The following is an 18,679-nucleotide window of genomic DNA, read 5'->3' as shown; positions in this document are numbered from 1 at the left end:
TAAATTGAAGTTGCATATAATGACTGGATCCCTCTCTGGACGATTTGGTGAGTGCCACACATTTGATTTAACGATGAAATAGGTTCTGTTGAAGGGGAAAGTTGTATTCAGTGGATTTTATTATATCCCTCATAACATTTACAATTGAAAATAGCGATTATACAGTGAATTGACTAATTTTACAGCTCCGTTCTAGGAGCTCCGTAATCAGTTATGAGTTAGTTTGCTTATAATCTGAATGAATAGGGTTTATGCTTGACCCATTTAAAGCAACACTGGCTCTGGTTGAAAATGGGTTTTTATGATGTTTATGGTGTAGCTGAAAATGTGGATCATCCACTTTTAGATGAAATAAATATAAATAAACATATTGTGATTATGTAGTGGGAGTGTGGGGAGGATACAATGACATACAGTTGAAGTCAGAATTATTAGCGCCCCTTTGAATTTTTTTTTCTTTTTTAAATATTTCCAAAATTATGTTTAACAGAGCAAGGAAATTTTAACAGTTTGTCTGATAATATTGTTTTCTTCTGGAGAAAGTCTTATTTGTTTTATTTCTGCTAGAATAAAAGCAGTTTTAAGTTTTTTATTAACCATTTTATGGTCAAAATTATTAGCTCCTTTAAGCTATTTTTTTCTGTCTACAGAACAAACCATCGTTACACAGTAACTTTCCTAATTACCATAACCTGCCTAGTTAATCTAATTAACTTACTTAATTTCAATGTCACTTTAAGTTGTATAGAAGTGTCTTGAAAAACATCTAGTAAAATATTATTTACTGTCATCATGGCAAAGATAAAAATGAATCAATTACTAGAAATGAGTTGATAAAACTATTAGAATTGTGTTAAAAAAAACTTATCCATTACACCGACATTGGGTAAAAAAAATAAAAATAAACAGGGGGGCTAATAATTCTGACTTCAACTGTATGTTAGCCTATTTTAGGAAAAGATTTAATGGACAAACAAGTATACGAAGCAATAATCAGGTGTTTAGGCTTTAATATTTACGGGTGGAAGTACGCTACTTAATCCTGTGCATCATGCAGCACTGACATACACATGTGCTCTGAGTGTCTCATATTGGAGCGTATTTAACCCTTCTTCCCAAACCCCTCTTTCTGTCTGTTTTAATGCAAGTTTAAAATGAAATCCGATACAATAGATGGCGGTAATGCTTCCAATGGTTAAGTCGCCATTAAACAAGAAGAAGAATGCGCAAGACGTATTTCCGGGGAAATCAAAACACTAGTTTACTTCGGCCGATCGTACATATACTGATGGATGTGTTAATGCTTTATATAGTTAAAGCGTGTTTAGGTTTGCATCGATTACATAATTATGACGTGTAAGCGTTCGAAAGTGACGTTTCAAAGACGGGAGAACAGTTCTGTTAGGTTCCACTGCTGTGTCCCGCAATGTACAGCATCTTCCAAGTTCAACTCCGTCCTCAGTTTCCACGCGTTTCCTAAAGACAAAGATGTACAGAAGAAGTGGGTGGTTAATATTCGACGGGACAATTTTAAAGTTACTCAAAAGAAAAGGGTGTGTAGCCGACATTTCCGATGCAGCGACCTCATCGAGCCTCTAAATTTAGGCGGACGCAGACGTTTGGAGAAAGAAGCCATCCCGGTGCTTTTTCACTGGAACAACTTTACCGTTCCAGCCGAACAGCCTGGAGTTTTGAAAGGGATAAAAACAGACCAACTGCATGATGATGACCCCTCTATGGATGCGATTGCTGACCATTATCACCATGATTACATCCACACATCTGCTGCTCGGGACCACACTGAGGATCTACTTGTGGAAATTGCCAGTCTCCAAAAACAGATTGAGGAGATTTCCCTGAGCAGCAGGTTTTGTTTGGAGAGGTTCGCCGCATCCGATGATGACATTAGGTTTTACACAAGGTAGGCTGACATATGTCAACATTGTTTTTCTATTAATCTAGTCTAAAGTCATCAGAGCTATCAACGCGTTGTGCTTTTAAGTACATCTTAAAGGGATAGTTCACAGTAAGAACAAGTAATAGATTCAAAAGTCCAAAGTCAGGGAATATGTTGTTAGATCTAGACAACAAAATGAATTAAATATCACGTTTAACAAGTATAGTGAGATTGGATCCAGCGGTAGATCCTTGATGAACAGTCCGACGAGCACAGCTCTCATCGGGCTAGATATGCTGCAGCACATGCCTCTGTGTGTGTGTGTGTGTGTGTGTGTGTGTGTGTGTGTGTGTGTGCGGTCACGTGATGTGCGTTTTCAGCGGTTTAGTGTAGATGGAGAGTTGTTCAGAAACGCTTGGTGAAATGCTAGTGTGGACGCGGATCGTTTTCATTCTAAAACGCCGTTTTAAAACTAAACGTACTAGTGTAAACGGTGCCTAAATGTAAATATTTTCATGGCGCAGAAATATGTAATTTAATGCAGTGATTTTTGTACATTCCGAGACACACTTTATAGTGTATATCATTTAGTCAGTGAAGATTTTTGATTTTTAAATCAAACAAACCCTTAAACATGCCTTTTTTTCACCGGAAAAATTTGACCCAGGTTACTGACAAATTAAAAGTCCTTCTGCATGCTTCTGCATATACCCTATTGAAACTAGGATGAGATTAGGTTGTTTGGACATGACTGCAATGCTGGTGCTGAAAATTCAAGTGAAGAGCAAGTAATTCTTATAAAGGTTTATAAATGGGTATATTTACTATGGATGCTTATTTATATATGGAACAACAAATGTATAACCTTTAAAAGTAAATAATTGTTTTATAGAAATTGGTACAATAATAATATTATATTGGTGAGACGGTTGTTCAGAAGTAAAGGACAACTTTTTAATTATTGTGAAATTCTCAATTATTACAAGATCCCAATAACTACTTAAGAATTTGCAACAGTATTTGATGCCTAAATGCAAACTTTTTGGAATTCCTTATTTGAGCAGATTGAATAGATTAAAATATTGGTGTCTGTGATGCAGCAAGTCCAGAGACTGTTGTGTGCTCCATGATTTTATATAAAATTCACTTTATTTGTGTGATATGACTACAAAGGGGTCATAAACGAATATTTTCTCAATTCAAATGAGTAGCGGCTTAGACCCGGAAACAGTATTCCATACGTCAGCGATACATCATGACTTAACAAGCGGATAGAGTTCCAAAAGATTTTGCTCATAAAGGGGTAAAGTTAAAGAAACTGACTGAAATAAGGCAGGAAATGTAGCTTTGTAACAAACATTTTCTCAATGTACAAGTGCGATTTTTTTATTTATTTGTTTATTTATTTATTTTTAAAATTCTTTTCATTTGAAAAATAATAAATATTTATAATATGTTACTGTAGTGTATAAAAACAAATACTACAAACACCACACTTGAACGGAAAGCAGAAGAACGTGAATAAATTATACATGCACACTTTTGTATGCTTTCATCTGTTTTTGTGTATAAGAATGCCTAGAAAAACAACGTTACTTGTATGAAAAAATACAATAGTAATTTAATAATACGAATTTCAGTGTTTGGGAACCATACTGTGGTAAAGTGTATAATGCAACTCTTTGTTAATGAATGCAACAGCATACTGTAGGATTATAGCAAATTGTAATAAATACTGTAGTGTAAACTGTAGTGTATTGTGAAGGTGTGTAATTTTTATATAGTGCATAAAGTACAGTAGCCTATTGGATAATACGTTTATTACTATTGTACCACAGAAATGCAACCAAACGACTAATGCAACAGTTTAATCCAAGTAATTTCCTACCCTCTCAGAAATAAAGGTACGCAAGCGGTCACTGGGGTGGTACATTTTCAAAAGGTACAAATTTTTACCTAAAAGATCCATATTAAAACCAATGGAAGCCCGTTCCCACCACTGAATGATAAAAAAATGTATAATAAAAAAAAATGTATAAAGTCAGAATTCTGAGTTATAAAGTCGCAATTCTGAGTTACTAAATCAGATTTCTGAGTTACTAAGTCAGAATTCTGAGTTAAGTCAGAATTCTGAGTTATAAAGTTGCAATTCTGAGTTATAAAGTCGCAATTCTGAGTTATTAAGAATTGCGAGTTACAAATGAGTTTCCTGTTATGCCGACTGGCCATAAATGGAGGTTTAAAGATGCATGCACATTAGCTTATAATCACAACATAAAGCCTATATCTGACTTTTTATTGTTTAGCACGCTTTCAAAAAAGAAATATATTGTTGAACTAGGATGTCTATTTATTTGGATGGATTTGTTCTTTTTTAATTATTACCATTTGGTCTAAATAGCAATTATAAAGCATTAGACAGAGCGCCTGAAACTAGCTATAGGTTGTGTGATTCCTCCAAAAGTCTAAAATTGGGATTTCTATATTATTTATCTATTAAATGTGTAACAATTATATGATTTACATTTTGTCGCATCTGTTATTTGTTTCATATTGCAAGAGTACCCTCGTGTGGTGTACTTGGGTGCTGCAGACATATCGTACATAGACATTATAATTGGCTAAAACTAAAAGAGTTGTATTAGTTTATATTTCAGTTCAGTAAAAGTGTCAACCAAATACTGTGTATTCCTGACCTTTATTGGTAAACTGGGCTGCGAATCCATACCACATCACAAGCAGAGAACCTAATAAAAGAGTTTTTAACACTTTATTTATGGCCAATCGCCATAACAGGAAACTCCTTTAAAACTCGCAATTCTGACTTTATAACTCAGAATTCTGACTTTATAACTCCGAATTGTGACTTTATAACTCAGAATTATGACTTAACTCAGAATTCTGACGTAATAACTCGCAATTCTAACTTTATAACTCAGAATTCTGACTTATTTTTTTTTACGTTTTTTTTTTAGTTGTTATATATTTTTTTCCAATTATTATTATTATTTTTTATTCAGTGGCGGGAACGGGTTTCCATAAAAACCTCAAGGGTACATATTAGTACCTAAAAAGTGCAAAAGTGTTCTTAAAATTTGTAGGTACTAATATACTTCTGAGGTACCAATATGGAACCTTCAAGTAAAAATGTATACCTTTTGAAAAGATACCACCCCAGTGACAACCCACGTACCTGTATTTCTGAGAGTGTATAGTGGGGATGCAAGGTGGTACAGTGGGTAGCACATTTGCCTCACAGCAAGAAGGTCACTGGTTTAAGCCTTGGCTGGGTCAGTTGGCGTTTCTGTGTGGAGTTTGCATGTTCTCCCCGTGTTCGCGTGGGTTTCCTCCGGGTGCTCTGGTTTCCCCCAGAGGTAAATTGGGTAGGCTAAATTGTAAATAGTTGTGTGTGTGTGTGTGTGTGTGTGTGTGTGGATGTTTCCCAGTGATGGGCATGCGCTGCATAAAACATATGCTGGATAAGTTGGCAGTTCATTCCACTGTGGTTCATTCCACTTTCTTTTTGTGCATCATTCCCTTGTAGCAAAACTAACAGTAAGAGGGGCGTGGTTAAGAATATTGTGGTTGAAGTTGTCAAACTGAAGTCAACAGAGAAGGTCTGCCACTCCAGATGTAAATGCATATGGTCAGACTTCAATTGCAGATTAATAAATCAAACCTTTTTTTGTGGATTAACTTGTATGGATTAACTGTTTACCATAACAATGTGCGCTAGCAAATAAACATGGTAAATTTAGATTTCACTCAGCTTTCTCAAGACTGTCAAAATAAATATGTTCCACAGGTTTGCGACTCATGCCCACCTCATGGCCTTTTGGAGGTTGGTAGAGCCAGCAGCTGGCAAGGTTGTGACAATGAGCAGAGCACAGGCTGCAGCCAACACAGATGATCTCTTTGACACTGCCGGTGCAATGGTAAATCTATTAATCTGCATTTAAATCAATTGATATTAGGGCTGCACAATTTATCGTTTCAGCATCGATATAGCTATGTGCCCATCCACGTTACATTGCAGGATCTGCAATGTATATTACCTGACAAAAGTCTTGTCGCCTATCCAAGTTTTAGTAACAACAAATAATAAATTGACTTCTAGTTGATTATTTGGTATCAGAAGTGGCTTATATGAAAGGCAAAGGCATCTAGATTATGCTTAATTTACCAAATTAAAACATAATCATGCCTTCATTTTTAATTATTTCATTAGGACAGTAAGGTCTGACTTTTCTTAGGCAAAAGTCTTGTCACTTAACAGAAATAATGTACAGTATCGAATATAAAGTCATGGTGCAGTGGAAAAAGAATAAATATTGTGTATGACACCCATGAGCTTGAAGCACTGCATCCATACATCTCTGCAATGACTCCAATAACTTATCAATAAAGTCAACTACAATTACAAAGAAAACATTCTAGGGCTTCCAGAGTTCATCAAGACTCTTTCGGATCTTCAATGCATCCTCCTTCATCTTAGCCCAGATATGCTCAAAAATGTTCATGTCTGGTGACTGGGCTGGCCAATCCTGGAGCACCTTGACCACCTTTGCTTTCAGGAACTTTGATGTGGAGGCCGAAGTATGAGAAGGAGTGCCATCCCGCTGAAGAATTTGACCTCTCCTGTGGTTTGTAATGTAATGGGCAGCACAAATGTCTCATATCATACCTCAGGCTGTTGATGTTACCATCCACTTTGCAGATCTCTCACAAGCACCCATACTGAATGTAACCCCAAACCATGATTTTTCCTTCACCAAGCTTGACTGATTTCTTTGAGTGAATGTGGGTTCCAATAGATCTTCTGCAGTATTTGCGATGATTGGGATGACTTTAAACAGATGATTCATCAGCAAAATCTACCTTCTGCCACTTTTCCAAATGATCAACTAGAAGTCAAGTTATTATTTGTTGCTCTTACAACTGGGATCCATGATAAGTCTTTTTTGTCAGATAGTGTCTGAATTATAGTTGATCAGGAGCTACTTTTTTCAAAAAAAAAAAAAAAAAGGCAAAATTAAGAGATCTTTTTCTTAAATCAAGCTAAATAATCTGCCAGTGGGAGAAATAAAACGTTCTTATTTCAAACCAAAAAAAGATTATTTTGCTTGCCTTACTGGCAGAACATTTAGCTTGTTTAAAAAAAACTCACTTAATGTTAACTTTTTTTTTTTTCTGAAAAACAAAACTTTTTTTTACTTGTCCCTTCATTTTAGATTTTTTTAAATAAATTTGCACTACAAACATAACAGAAACCCTAAGTGAAAAAGAAACAACATTTTTTGTACAGTCACTGTAAAGTTTAATAGAGTGAAAGTTAATTATTTGCATGTGTTTTAGGGCCTTTGACTACACAAAAAATCAGCAATTTTCCATATTTTGTGATTTATGTTTTTTTAATTATTATTTATGCTTTAGACTCGCACTATAAGACCACTATAAGACTCTGACAACTCTTAACCTTAAAAAGTTGGAAAAAGAGACTTTTATGAACGTTGTAATAGTTTAAAGTGATATATTTTATGGGTTGGTGTATATTACACTACAAAAACCTTGTAATCAGCTGCCAGTACATTTTCCAGATTTTTTTCTCTATACATTATTTCTTCTACATTATATTGTTTAATGATGATCAGAACAGAACGCCTCAATAAATCCGATCTGCCTGTTTACATGACAGTCGCATTGTCACATATCCAATTTATATCTGATGTATTTCCACATATGAAGGAGACCTGAAACCGATCGCTGAATATCCGAATGCATGCGTTTTTTTTTTCTGTTTACACGGCCATCATACAGGTTTGATTTTGTAAGAGTGTGAATCATGTATAAAACATAGTAAACAAATTGCAAGTGAGAATAATTACAATAAAGCAAAGAAAGTCAATTAAACAGTGCTTTATGGTTTTCTGGAGAGTCAAACATTATTCAGGTACAGAAATTAAATAATGAAATGTAAAAACACTGTATGGTTGTCATTGTAATAATTCATTTAGTTATCTTTTAAGGTTACAAATGTTCAACTTTTTTATACCCAAATGCTTTAAACTCTCTTGAAATGCATCTAAAGGGGTGGTCCACTACGATGTCATATTTGAAACTTTAGTTGATGTGTAATTAAGCTGTGTGAACATGAACAACATCTCTTAATCTAAGACGCTCAAAGTTCAATGCAAAGGGAGACATTGGCTTTTACAGAGTTAGCTTAGCGAAGCCTACAGCGAACAAAGTTTGGGCACTATAAAAAAATACATCCGGGTTAAGGATGTCATAAATTCTTTAGGGTACGCTCATACACCCCGCACAGCGAAGGGGCGTGGCCAGAGGCGATGTAATGTTATAACAGAGACTGATGTGGAGCTGATCTGCGAATCATAGCACATTATGTTAGCTGACCAATCAGAGCCTCTTGAGCGCGGGTCTTCGGAGGAACTAGGAAATATGACAGTCGTTTTCATGTTAGCAGAGTAGTTGTATATAATCAAAGTTAGATATATGAAAAAATAACATGATTTTCTACAAATGAAGCATGAGCACACATTGCTTTGCACCCCATAAACACAACCAAGCCTTGAAAATACACCCTGGACCCCACCTTTATCAAACATGCAAAGGATAATGTTTCACTCAGTTATGGTTATACTTTGCAAAGGCTTCACAAATCTCATGGATTCTCAATTGTTGTGCGGTTGAACTATAATCCCTCAGCATTGCATGTCTTGCGATGTGACTATTGCTGACACACACATTGCGATGTTGATGCTGAAACAATATGTTGTGCAGCTCTACTATACAGCATTCTTTTGCATTTGATTATTTTTTAATTGTTCCTGAATACTGTTCGACTCCCTGGAAAAATGCCAAATAGAGCGATTCAGCCATCTGATGAATTTTATCCCAATATCTTGGAGCCCTAATTAAGATAATGCATTTTTGTTTTGCAGTTAAACCTATTGTGCCAGTTATGATTTTGTAATTGATTTGTCTTATTTTCACAGTCTCTTCAACCCATTGATGAGTTTTTCCTGTTCATGACATATCTGTCATTGGGCCTGATGCAGAGGGATTTGGCCCACAGATTCAGAATCCACCAATCCGCTGTAAGCCGCATCATCAACACATGGGCTAAATTTCTGGATATGGTACTCAGAGCTGTGGAAATCTGGCTGGACAAGAAGACAGTCAAAGCTCACATGCCGGAGGTTTTTCAGCATTACTCTGATACCCAGGTGATTTTGTACTGTGCTGAACTGCGTTGCCAGATACCAAACCCTTATCAGAGTGATGCATTCTCTACCTACAAACCTCAGTGGACTTTCAAAGGGTTGATTGGGATGGCTCCTCACGGTGCTGTAACATTCGTTTCATCCCTTTACAAGGGCACCATCAGCGATCGAGAGATTCTAAAGCACTCAGGTATCGAGGCTTTTGTGAAACCAAAAATGGCAATAATGGTAGATGAAGGTTTCCTGGTTGAAAACTGTGTGTCCTGCAAAGTCCACATACCTAGCGTCCTGTCAAAGAGAGCCCAATTATCTGGGTCAGAGATCTGGAAAATGCAGTCTCTTGCAAGACTGAGACGCCATGTTGAACATCTAATTGGAAGGGTGAAGGAGAACAAGATATTTAGCACGGTAATCCCTCTTTCACTTACTGGCAGCGTCAATCAACTGTACTCTGTTGCCTGTCATTTGGTCAACTACCAAAACGGATCCTTAGTTAAGAACTGGCCAGACACTGACTAGATGAATTATAGAAATGGATGGTCTATAAGTGTATTAAGCTACTCTCATCACTTGAAATTAACCAGTTTTTGTTTTTTCAGTTCAGAAAAAGCCTTTTTCATTTTTCACTGTACATAATTTGACAATTTTCACTTATAAATTGTGTAAAAATTCTGAAAAAAGACTTTATTTAGATGACCTGAATTAAAAATCCATGTTTGTGTCATCGTTCGTGAGGGCTTTGCAATATGACGATATTGCATGGACAAAATAAAAAAAAACTCAGTTGTTTCATATTATGCTCTGTCGATTATTTCCTGGACAACGTTCAAAATACATTGATCACAATAATACTTTGCCATAATTTATATGTCCGCAATATTACAGGCCATTATGGGTACGCAGGCAGAAACTTGAATTAAGAGCCTGCAATCTTGAAAGCTTGTTACATTTTTATAAAATGTTATATTTTATTTGTATTTATTTTACGTTTCTACATTTTTGATTAAACATTTGTCCTGAGATTCTAAATAAAGTGAGAAATATTATCACATATGAATGAGTATATAAAATGTAAAAAAAAGAGATCTGATCATTTTTCAGTGAAATGCTAATGGTCTAATCTGATTCAATGACTTATGCTAAACTAAGCTAAAAGTGCTCCCATTAGACCAGGAGATCAGATGAAGGGATTCAGGGGACGCAGACAAAAACCTGAGTAAGACCCTTGTGAGATCTTGAAAGCACAATGTTTACGTTTTATAAAATGTTATTTGATATGTTTGAAATTTTATTCATATTTATTTTATGTTTTTACATTTTTGATCAAACATTTGCTCTGAGATTTTAAATAAAGTGAGAAATATGATCACATATGAATAAGTATATACAGTTGAAGTCAGAATTAAACACCTTATTAAACCCCCTGAATTATTAGCCCCGTTTATTTTTCCCCCAATTTCTGTTTAACGGAGAGAAGATTTTTTCAACACGTTTCTAAACATAATAGTTTTCATAACTCATTTCTAATAACTGATTTATTTTATCTTTGCTATGATGACAGTAAATAATATTTTACTAGATATTTTTCAAAACACTTCTATACAGCTTAAAGTGACATTTAAAGGCTAAACTATGTTAATTAGGTTAACTAGGCAGGTTAGGGTAATTAGGCAAGTTATTGCATAATGATGGTTTGTTCTGTAGACTATCAAAAAAAAATAGCTTAAAGGGGCTAATAACTTTGACCTTAAAATGGTTTTTAAAAAACTAAAAACTGCTTTTAGTCTAGCCGAAATAAAAACAAATAAGACTTTCTCCAAAAGAAAAAAATATTATCAGACATGATGTGAAAATTTCCTTGCTCTGTTAAACTTCATTTGGGAAATATTTAAAAAAAGAAAAAAAATTCAAAGGGGGTTTAATAATTCTGATTTCACATGTACTTTAAGTGTAAATAAATAGTCCTTTATATGTGGTCAATATATGTAAACTTAATAATTAATTGGATTTACAGAAATCATACTATATTGTGATATCAAGTCAAGTTTTAAATAGGAAAATTATTGAAACTTTAAAATTTTTCTGTGAGATGCTAATGGTCTAATCCGATTCAATGATCTATGCTAAGATAAGCTAAAACTGCTTCAAAAATGGTAAAAACTCAATAATAGAAACTTAAATAAGAATTTTGTGAGAAAGTTGCAATCTTGAAAGCACAATGTTTACATTTAGCATTTTATTTAGCTATATATTATTATTAATCAATAGTTTTTTGAAAAGCGTTTTATATTTTAGTATTATTTATTTAATATTTCTATATTTTTGATGAAACATTTGCTCTGAGATTCTAAATAAAGTTAGAAATATGATCACATATGAATAAGTATAAATTTTAAAAAGAAATAGTCCTTTATATGGTCAGTATATGTAAACTTATTAATTAATTGGATTTACAGAAATCATACTATATTGTGATATCAAGTCAAGTTCTAAATAGTAAAATTATCAAAACTCATTGGTCATTTTTCAGTGAGATGCTAATGGTCTAATCCGATTCAATGATTTATGCTAAGCTAAAAGTGTTTCCATCAGACCCTGCGATCAGATGAATCAATTAAAAAATGTTAAAACTCAACTTAATAATTTTTATGACCACAATATTACATGCCATTATGGCCACTAAGACAAGAACTTGAATAAGACCCTTGTGAGAAAGTTGCAATCTTGAAAACACAATGTTTACATTTAGCATTTTATTTTTACTATCATTAGTTTTTTAAAAGCATTTTATGTTTTAGTATTATTTATTGCATCTTTCTAAATTTTTGATCAAACATTTTTCTGTGAGATGCTAATGGTCTAATCCGATTCAATGAATAATGCTAAGCTAAGCTAAAGCTGCTTCCATCGGACCCAGAGATCAGATTAAGTCTATTGAAAAGCATTTTATATTTTAGTATTTGTTTTTTATTATTTCATTATATACATGTCATCTGTTCATGTGAGGTGTTCCTGATTGGTTGGTTTTAAAAGAAGTTGAGTTTAAAAGAAAAATAGGCTTGTTTAGTATAGAAACAATTCACACACACCTCCTAATAATCAAAGAACTTTGCTGCTGTACCACAGCTGCAGCAGGCACAATAATATTATGCAGTGCCTGAAGCGTCTCTCAAATGTCTCCATGGTTACAAGATTTTCAGTCTCTCATGATAAAAAAGTCCTGGATTTTTATACCGAACTAAGAGTATAGTTCATATAGTCATATTGGCCTAGATATTAGCAACTTTTAATTTTCCGTCACTCTTAGAACATGATGGAATAACAGGAAAATTATTAAAAATGTTCAATGAGGGCGGTTCATTCGGCTGTGGCGACCCCAGATTAATAAAGGGACTAAGCCGGAAATGAATGAATGAATGAATGTTCAATGAGATGCTAATGGTCTAATCCAGTTCAATGATTTATGCTAAGCTAAGCTAAAAGTGCTACAAAATGGGATTCAAAAATGGTACAACTCTACAGTTTAACTCTAGGACAGTTGTAAATTAAGCCTGTTTTTTTAAAAAGCGGAGTGTTTCTTAAACTTGTAACCCTCTGCTGTTACTTTTTTGGGAACGGGGGTGCATCATTATATGGTTGATTACGCCATCGGGTGTAGCTGGTGGATGCTGAAACGACGGGATATACTGTCAACTTGCACTTTACTAAAGAGTGAGTCCACAAGTGACTTGTCAGGTGATATATTCATTCACATAAGGGGAAGAAAGTCTGATTTGAAGTCTATTTTGATTATAGTTTTGAGGTTTAATGGGACTGGCATCTCACCATTGTAGGCCTTGTATAGCGCAGATCTGGATCAAGAAATCAAATCATTTGTGGTAAATACACAGCTTAGTATAGCAAACCTGTTTACACAGACTTTGATTCCAATTGCTGAAGTAACACCTATGGGTGGCTTCTCGGTTTCTTGTTTTGCAGCATCATTTCTGTTCTTTGCATCTTAACTCCACCCCCTAAGGATGAGAGAGAAGGATGCAAGGAAAGATGACAGGACAGAGGAACTGAATCAAGCGACATTTTATATCCTCACTTCCTTAAGGGTCGCTTTAGAGTGTCGTCAGTTATGAATTCACCACTGATTTTGAGAATTTACAAAGTCTACACTGCAAAAAGGATACACCTGTGGATCCTCACTAATGACTCACAAGGAATCATCCTTGATTCTCGCCGCCTCAATTACAAAATGAATAAGGTCTGAAGTCATTGATTATAAGAAACCTTGGTTTGGGCTTCGTGACTACCATGACATCAATTTGTCCGGGGTTCACTCTACAGTTTAAGTCAGAATTATTAGTCCCTTTAAGCTATATATTTTTTGGTAGTCTACAGAACAAACTATGGTTATACAATAACTTGCCTAATTACCCTAACCTGCCTAGTTAACCTAATTAACCTTGTTAAGCTTTTAAATGTCACTTAAAGTTGTATAGAAGTGTCCTGAATAATATCCAGTAAAATATTATTTACTGTCATCATGGCAAAGATAAAATAAATCAGTTATTAGAAATTAGTTATTAAAACTATTAGGTTTAGTAATGTGTTGAAAAAAATCTTCTCTCTGTTAAACAGAAATTGGGGGAAAAAACAGGGGCTAATAATTCAGGGGAGCTAATAATTCTGGCTTCACTCTATATACATTAGATCACATTATTTTAGAAGGATTATTGCACAAAAATAATAATTCTATCGTTACTCACCCATAAGTTATTTTAAAACCAGAAGACTTTTGTTTATCTTCAGAACACAAATATTTACACACTGGTTTGCAGTGCAAACAGTTCTGTCATTTACTGAACTTTGTTTTTCATGACTGAAGAACTGTATATCTCACACGTTTACATTACAGAAAGGATTATGTTGGTGTTTGAAAAATAAAGTTAATAGCTAAATAATCTCTAAACATTGTGCCACATGTTGAAAATATCCAAACCGTTGATTGTGATTTATGTCACTTTGGATCTATCATTCCACATTCAGCGTAACAGCCTGATCACCCTCTCAGCCAAACGAGAGCAGGGCCCGGTTTTTCAAAAGTAATACACTAGGATTTTGGATAATGGATTGGATCAAATCTTGAAAATGGGTTTTTCAAAAGAAAAAATGGATTACATAATTGGATTAGATCACGTAATCCAATCTTGGTTTTGATCCGGATCAAACCTTTAGTTTGGGTTTTTCAGACCTTTTGTTGTAGGATTTGGATCACTTTGAGACAAAAAATCTGAATTCAGTGTGGATTTCATGGCCAAAATGTAATAAAAATGTAAAAATGTATCAAATAATACTATATTTGGATCATGCAGTATCTTACAAGATATCCTATTTCTTTATAAGGTTTTAATTTTATTTGTTCATCCGTCAAGCTACAGTAATTAGGTAGGTAGGTTAACGTATTCAGCCTTTCAGTATAGGCCTACAGCAAAGTAGAAAGAGTTTGGCCTCATAAAATAATCCCCCAAACTGCTGTCAAAATTGATCAAAAACAATAAATTTTATTCTGTCACTAATTGATATATATATATATATATATATATATATATATATATATATATATATATATATATATATATTTATATATATATATATATATATTCATCACAATGGAAAATATTTAGAATATTTATTAGTGATGCATGCAATGATTACAGAATAACCAAAAAAATGCAAAGAATGGCAATCACTGATTTTTGAAATCCCTTTCAACAATTGCAAAGGGCAGAAGCACAGCTTCATCTGGCAGAAGAACAACTGACTCTGACGAAACTGCAGCAAACCAAGGCCAGACTTGAGATCTGCCTCCTAAAGGCTACGCTCAGACAAGCTGGTCTCTCCACATCAGATGAGGAAGTCTGAAATTATTGTGGTGTTTTTGACATTGTCTTTTTTTATTTAATACATCTAAATTTGAAACTTGTTATAAATATCCTCAATGTACAGTTTTTGTGTTGTAGGTCTCAGATGAGCAGACTGCTGGAGGAGGATGAGGTGGGGTTTTTCTTGTTTTTAGTTTTTTTTTAAGGTGTGTTTTTATTTCAAATAAAAATAAAATTATATTGACCCCACACTGGGTATTCTACTTGTTGCTCTTTACATACTGTAAAAATGGCCGTGATTTCAACTGTAAAAAAACTGTAAAAATGCTACAGTAAAAATCTGTTACCTGGTTAACAGTATGTTTCCTTAATATATACAGCGACTTTCAGTAAATTGTAAATTGACTTTCCCAGAATTCCCTGCATGGCACATCACTTTTTATGCTTTTTGTTGACATTACTATGGATCTTTTTAGTTGTTACCCCATCAGTTATGCACATTAAAAACATCTCATGTTTATAAACAATGTGTATTTCATAACTTTAATTTTACTCGTGCTACCATTGTAAGGGTCCATCTATTTTTCCTATGACGGAACTAACAGCATGGGTGAAGGTTAAATGCGTGTAAGCCTTTTAGCACACGTGAAAAGAAATATTTTTATTCGTTAAAATTTATTTTAATTTGTTTCCAACTCCGAATTTTAATCTGACTCCAATTAATAATAATTTTAGATTTAGATTCATCTAATTCAAGCTGATTACTTCATAGTTCATGATTAGGTCTAATTTAGATTGGTTAACCTAATAAATCCTTATTTTCAATTAATGGTTCATCGTTTAGCTGAAGTCGCTTAGAGTCAATATGTTGGCCAGTTTCATCTGCTCACGGACACATCCTCGCCAGTTCTGATTCTTAGCAGATAATCTAATTTCCTTAAAAAATAAAAAATTGGCCACCCCATGCTTGCTCATACTTAAAGAAAGTTTAATTTAGCTTAGTCAGAGAATATAACTGGAAGCTAATTTTCTTTAAGTAATAATAGGCCACCCCATGCTTGCACATACTTAAAGAAAGTTTGATTTAGCTCCTAGATTATATCATACTAAGTCAGTGATTGTCAGAAATCAACAGGTCTCTAATGCTGTGCCCATGCTCCATCCATTGAGCCTGATTGTATGACTAATCCTGGTTGTAGGCTGCAGAAACATCAGCCTAAACAATCTTTAATTTAAATGATTTCAGGAGTTATTATAGTTAAACAAGAATTTTACATTTATTTGTCAGGCAAAGATTTTCTATTTCAATTCACATAACTAAGCAAAATAAGCCAATCAAGATTGTACAACATCACTTATTCAAAGATACATTTAAGAGTTAGGGATTAATATCTGACCGTGTAGAAATACATTGCAGCATTTGAGTCCTGATGCAGAGCTCAGAGACTTACAAACTGCAATGGGGTATCCTGTCTACAGAATCCCACAGACACTTCTGCACCCTTTACCTAAATACTCAAATCATCATAAATTCAAGACAACAAAAGCTTCACCAAGCCTCTTGCCTGATCATGAGTTGATGTGAAGACCATTTTCCCTGGAGTGGAGCATCTGGCAAAGATCTTATCAAATGTCAAAACCCAAATTAACTGATATAAGGGAGATTGTAAAATATTACAGTGAAATTAGGACCACTTTACCAATCACATAGAGACATTTAAAATGACACCAAACATGAATATAAAGCCACAAGATACACCATACTAAACACTTAAACATTCTGTGTGGAATGTGAGTGAGCTGTTCTGGTAGAGAAGGTAAAGTCCAGGGCAAAGAGGGGGGCTCAGGATGCATGATCAAGACAACCTGAACAACTGGTTGTCTAGCTGATCTTCTTCTCAGATTAGAAAGTTTATTGTTTTAGTGCTTGACCATTCTCGTGGTCTTGTCTCGTGTCGAGTTCCATAACCATTTTCAGGGTTTAATATTATGGAGAGATATAGCCATCCTTACACCATACTGGTGTTTAGTAGCTGTGGGAATGACACTGAGCACCTTCTATACACTGATACATTTTTCTGTGTGTGGGTAAAGTTGTTTGTGATGAGCACTGGCTCATTATGTAACTTTCTCAACACCATCTGCATATGGCTGTGCTAACGTGTCTAACTGGGTAGCAAAAGATGTGAAAATGTTGGTAATTCAAAATACAGACATATTACATCTTTAAATTAATGAAATACGGTAGTTTACTGTAAAAATGAGGAATTACTTTTATGGGTTTGTACCGTATTTTTAACAGTAAAACACCGTAAATTTTACGGATTTATTTTTTATCCTGTTTGAGCAGTAGTTATCAAGATTTAGTGATCCTGAAAAGTTCCTATGCGGATCAGATTGATCCAATCCGATGTTGCTTTGAAAAACTGGCTTAAAAAGTAAGATGGATTACGTGATCACGGATTGCAAAAAAAGATCCAGATACATTTTTTCCAGATTAAACCTTTTGAAAAAACGGGCCCAGGAGATATTAATCCTCTGAATCGTGCAATGTTATCTGGAATACACAAAAGCATTCATGGGTTTTTAAAAAGCAGTCATTCAGTATATCAGCAACGAAGTTTCATTTGGAACAAATAGCCAAGTGAGTGAAATGCTTTCTGCACCCATATGATCAGGTAAAAATACATTGTAAATCAATATTTTGATTATTTTATGTAACTTTTTCTTACAATGCCCAGACTAAATAGAAAACAGGTCATCTACACACATTATCAGTGTTTCTGCAAGAAGTTTCTGTGATAGCAGTGCAATTCTTCCATATGGTTGGTTTGATTTTTGCCAATGTTGATTTTGGGACACCCTTCAAATCAAATTAAATCACATTTATTGTCACATCCTCAGCAGCACATGCACTATGATGAGTGAAAAGCTTAGGTGCTGCCTCCAGACAGTGCAAAATACAACAACATACTCCAAAAGCAAAACAATATACTATTAGCAATGTAGACAACGTAAAAGACATTAAGTGAAAGACGATAAATACGTTAAGAAAACACACATTACACACAGATACACAGTCAAAAAGATGTACACATACTTTGACTGTTGGTGGAAAGTTATTGTAGGCAATATTGTTTTAGGTAAGGATTTGGTTAAAGTGCAGTGCATACTACATCCTGATGGTATGCAGTGAGGGGCATGGAAACAGTTTGTGTACGGTGTTTTAAGTGTTCATCAGCAGGCCCGTAGCCAGCCTGGTGAAAGGGGTGGTTCTTTTTTTCTCAAAAAGTGAACCTTCTTGCAGTTATACGCCTCAGTTCTAGTTAGGCAGTTTCTAGTTAACTATGAGAGTTAAATACTGCATTTTAGTGATTTTTTTTGCTGGATTAACTAGTCGGATGTTATCATGACCACACTTTTTGATGTACTAAAAATATTTCCTAAAAAATGGCAATTAAAAAAATTTAAACAAGACTAATTTTCAAAACACAAATTTATTACATCATATATCATTAGGAAAAAATAGCAATCTGTTAAAGTTTTAAAGTAAAAAAAACTGTAGCATACTATCATTTATTAGACAAAAAACAAACTGGCCAGCACATTCAACTGTCCTTAGTCACAATTTGGCCATTTCAATAAAAAAATAATAATTAAAACAT

At 34.3% G+C, this 18,679-nt stretch overlaps 1 protein-coding gene across 1 annotated transcript; it reads left to right on the top strand.

Annotated features, from left to right (window-relative positions):
• The first annotated feature begins 1,236 nt into the window (after window positions 1-1,236).
• Window positions 1,237-9,935, top strand: si:dkey-60a16.1 (uncharacterized). Its single transcript, XM_056481377.1, has 3 exons — window positions 1,237-1,921; window positions 5,703-5,832; window positions 8,914-9,935. The coding sequence occupies exons 1-3, from the start codon at window positions 1,350-1,352 to the stop codon at window positions 9,658-9,660; spliced, it is 1,449 nt and encodes a 482-aa protein (XP_056337352.1). The 5' UTR covers window positions 1,237-1,349; the 3' UTR covers window positions 9,661-9,935.
• The last annotated feature ends 8,744 nt before the right edge of the window (window positions 9,936-18,679 follow it).

This window comes from Danio aesculapii, chromosome 20, assembly GCF_903798145.1.
Source record: "Danio aesculapii chromosome 20, fDanAes4.1, whole genome shotgun sequence".
NCBI lineage: Eukaryota > Metazoa > Chordata > Actinopteri > Cypriniformes > Danionidae > Danio > Danio aesculapii.
This window is presented reverse-complemented; position numbering and strand designations above follow the sequence as displayed.

Coding starts and splice junctions, on each gene's coding strand:
- si:dkey-60a16.1 (XM_056481377.1), top strand. CDS start 1,350: ATGACGTGTAAGCGTTCGAAAGTGACGTTTCAAAGACGGGAGAACAGT. Junction 1,922..5,702: donor GACATTAGGTTTTACACAAG/GTAGGCTGACAT, acceptor TATGTTCCACAG/GTTTGCGACTCATGCCCACC. Junction 5,833..8,913: donor TTGACACTGCCGGTGCAATG/GTAAATCTATTA, acceptor TTATTTTCACAG/TCTCTTCAACCCATTGATGA.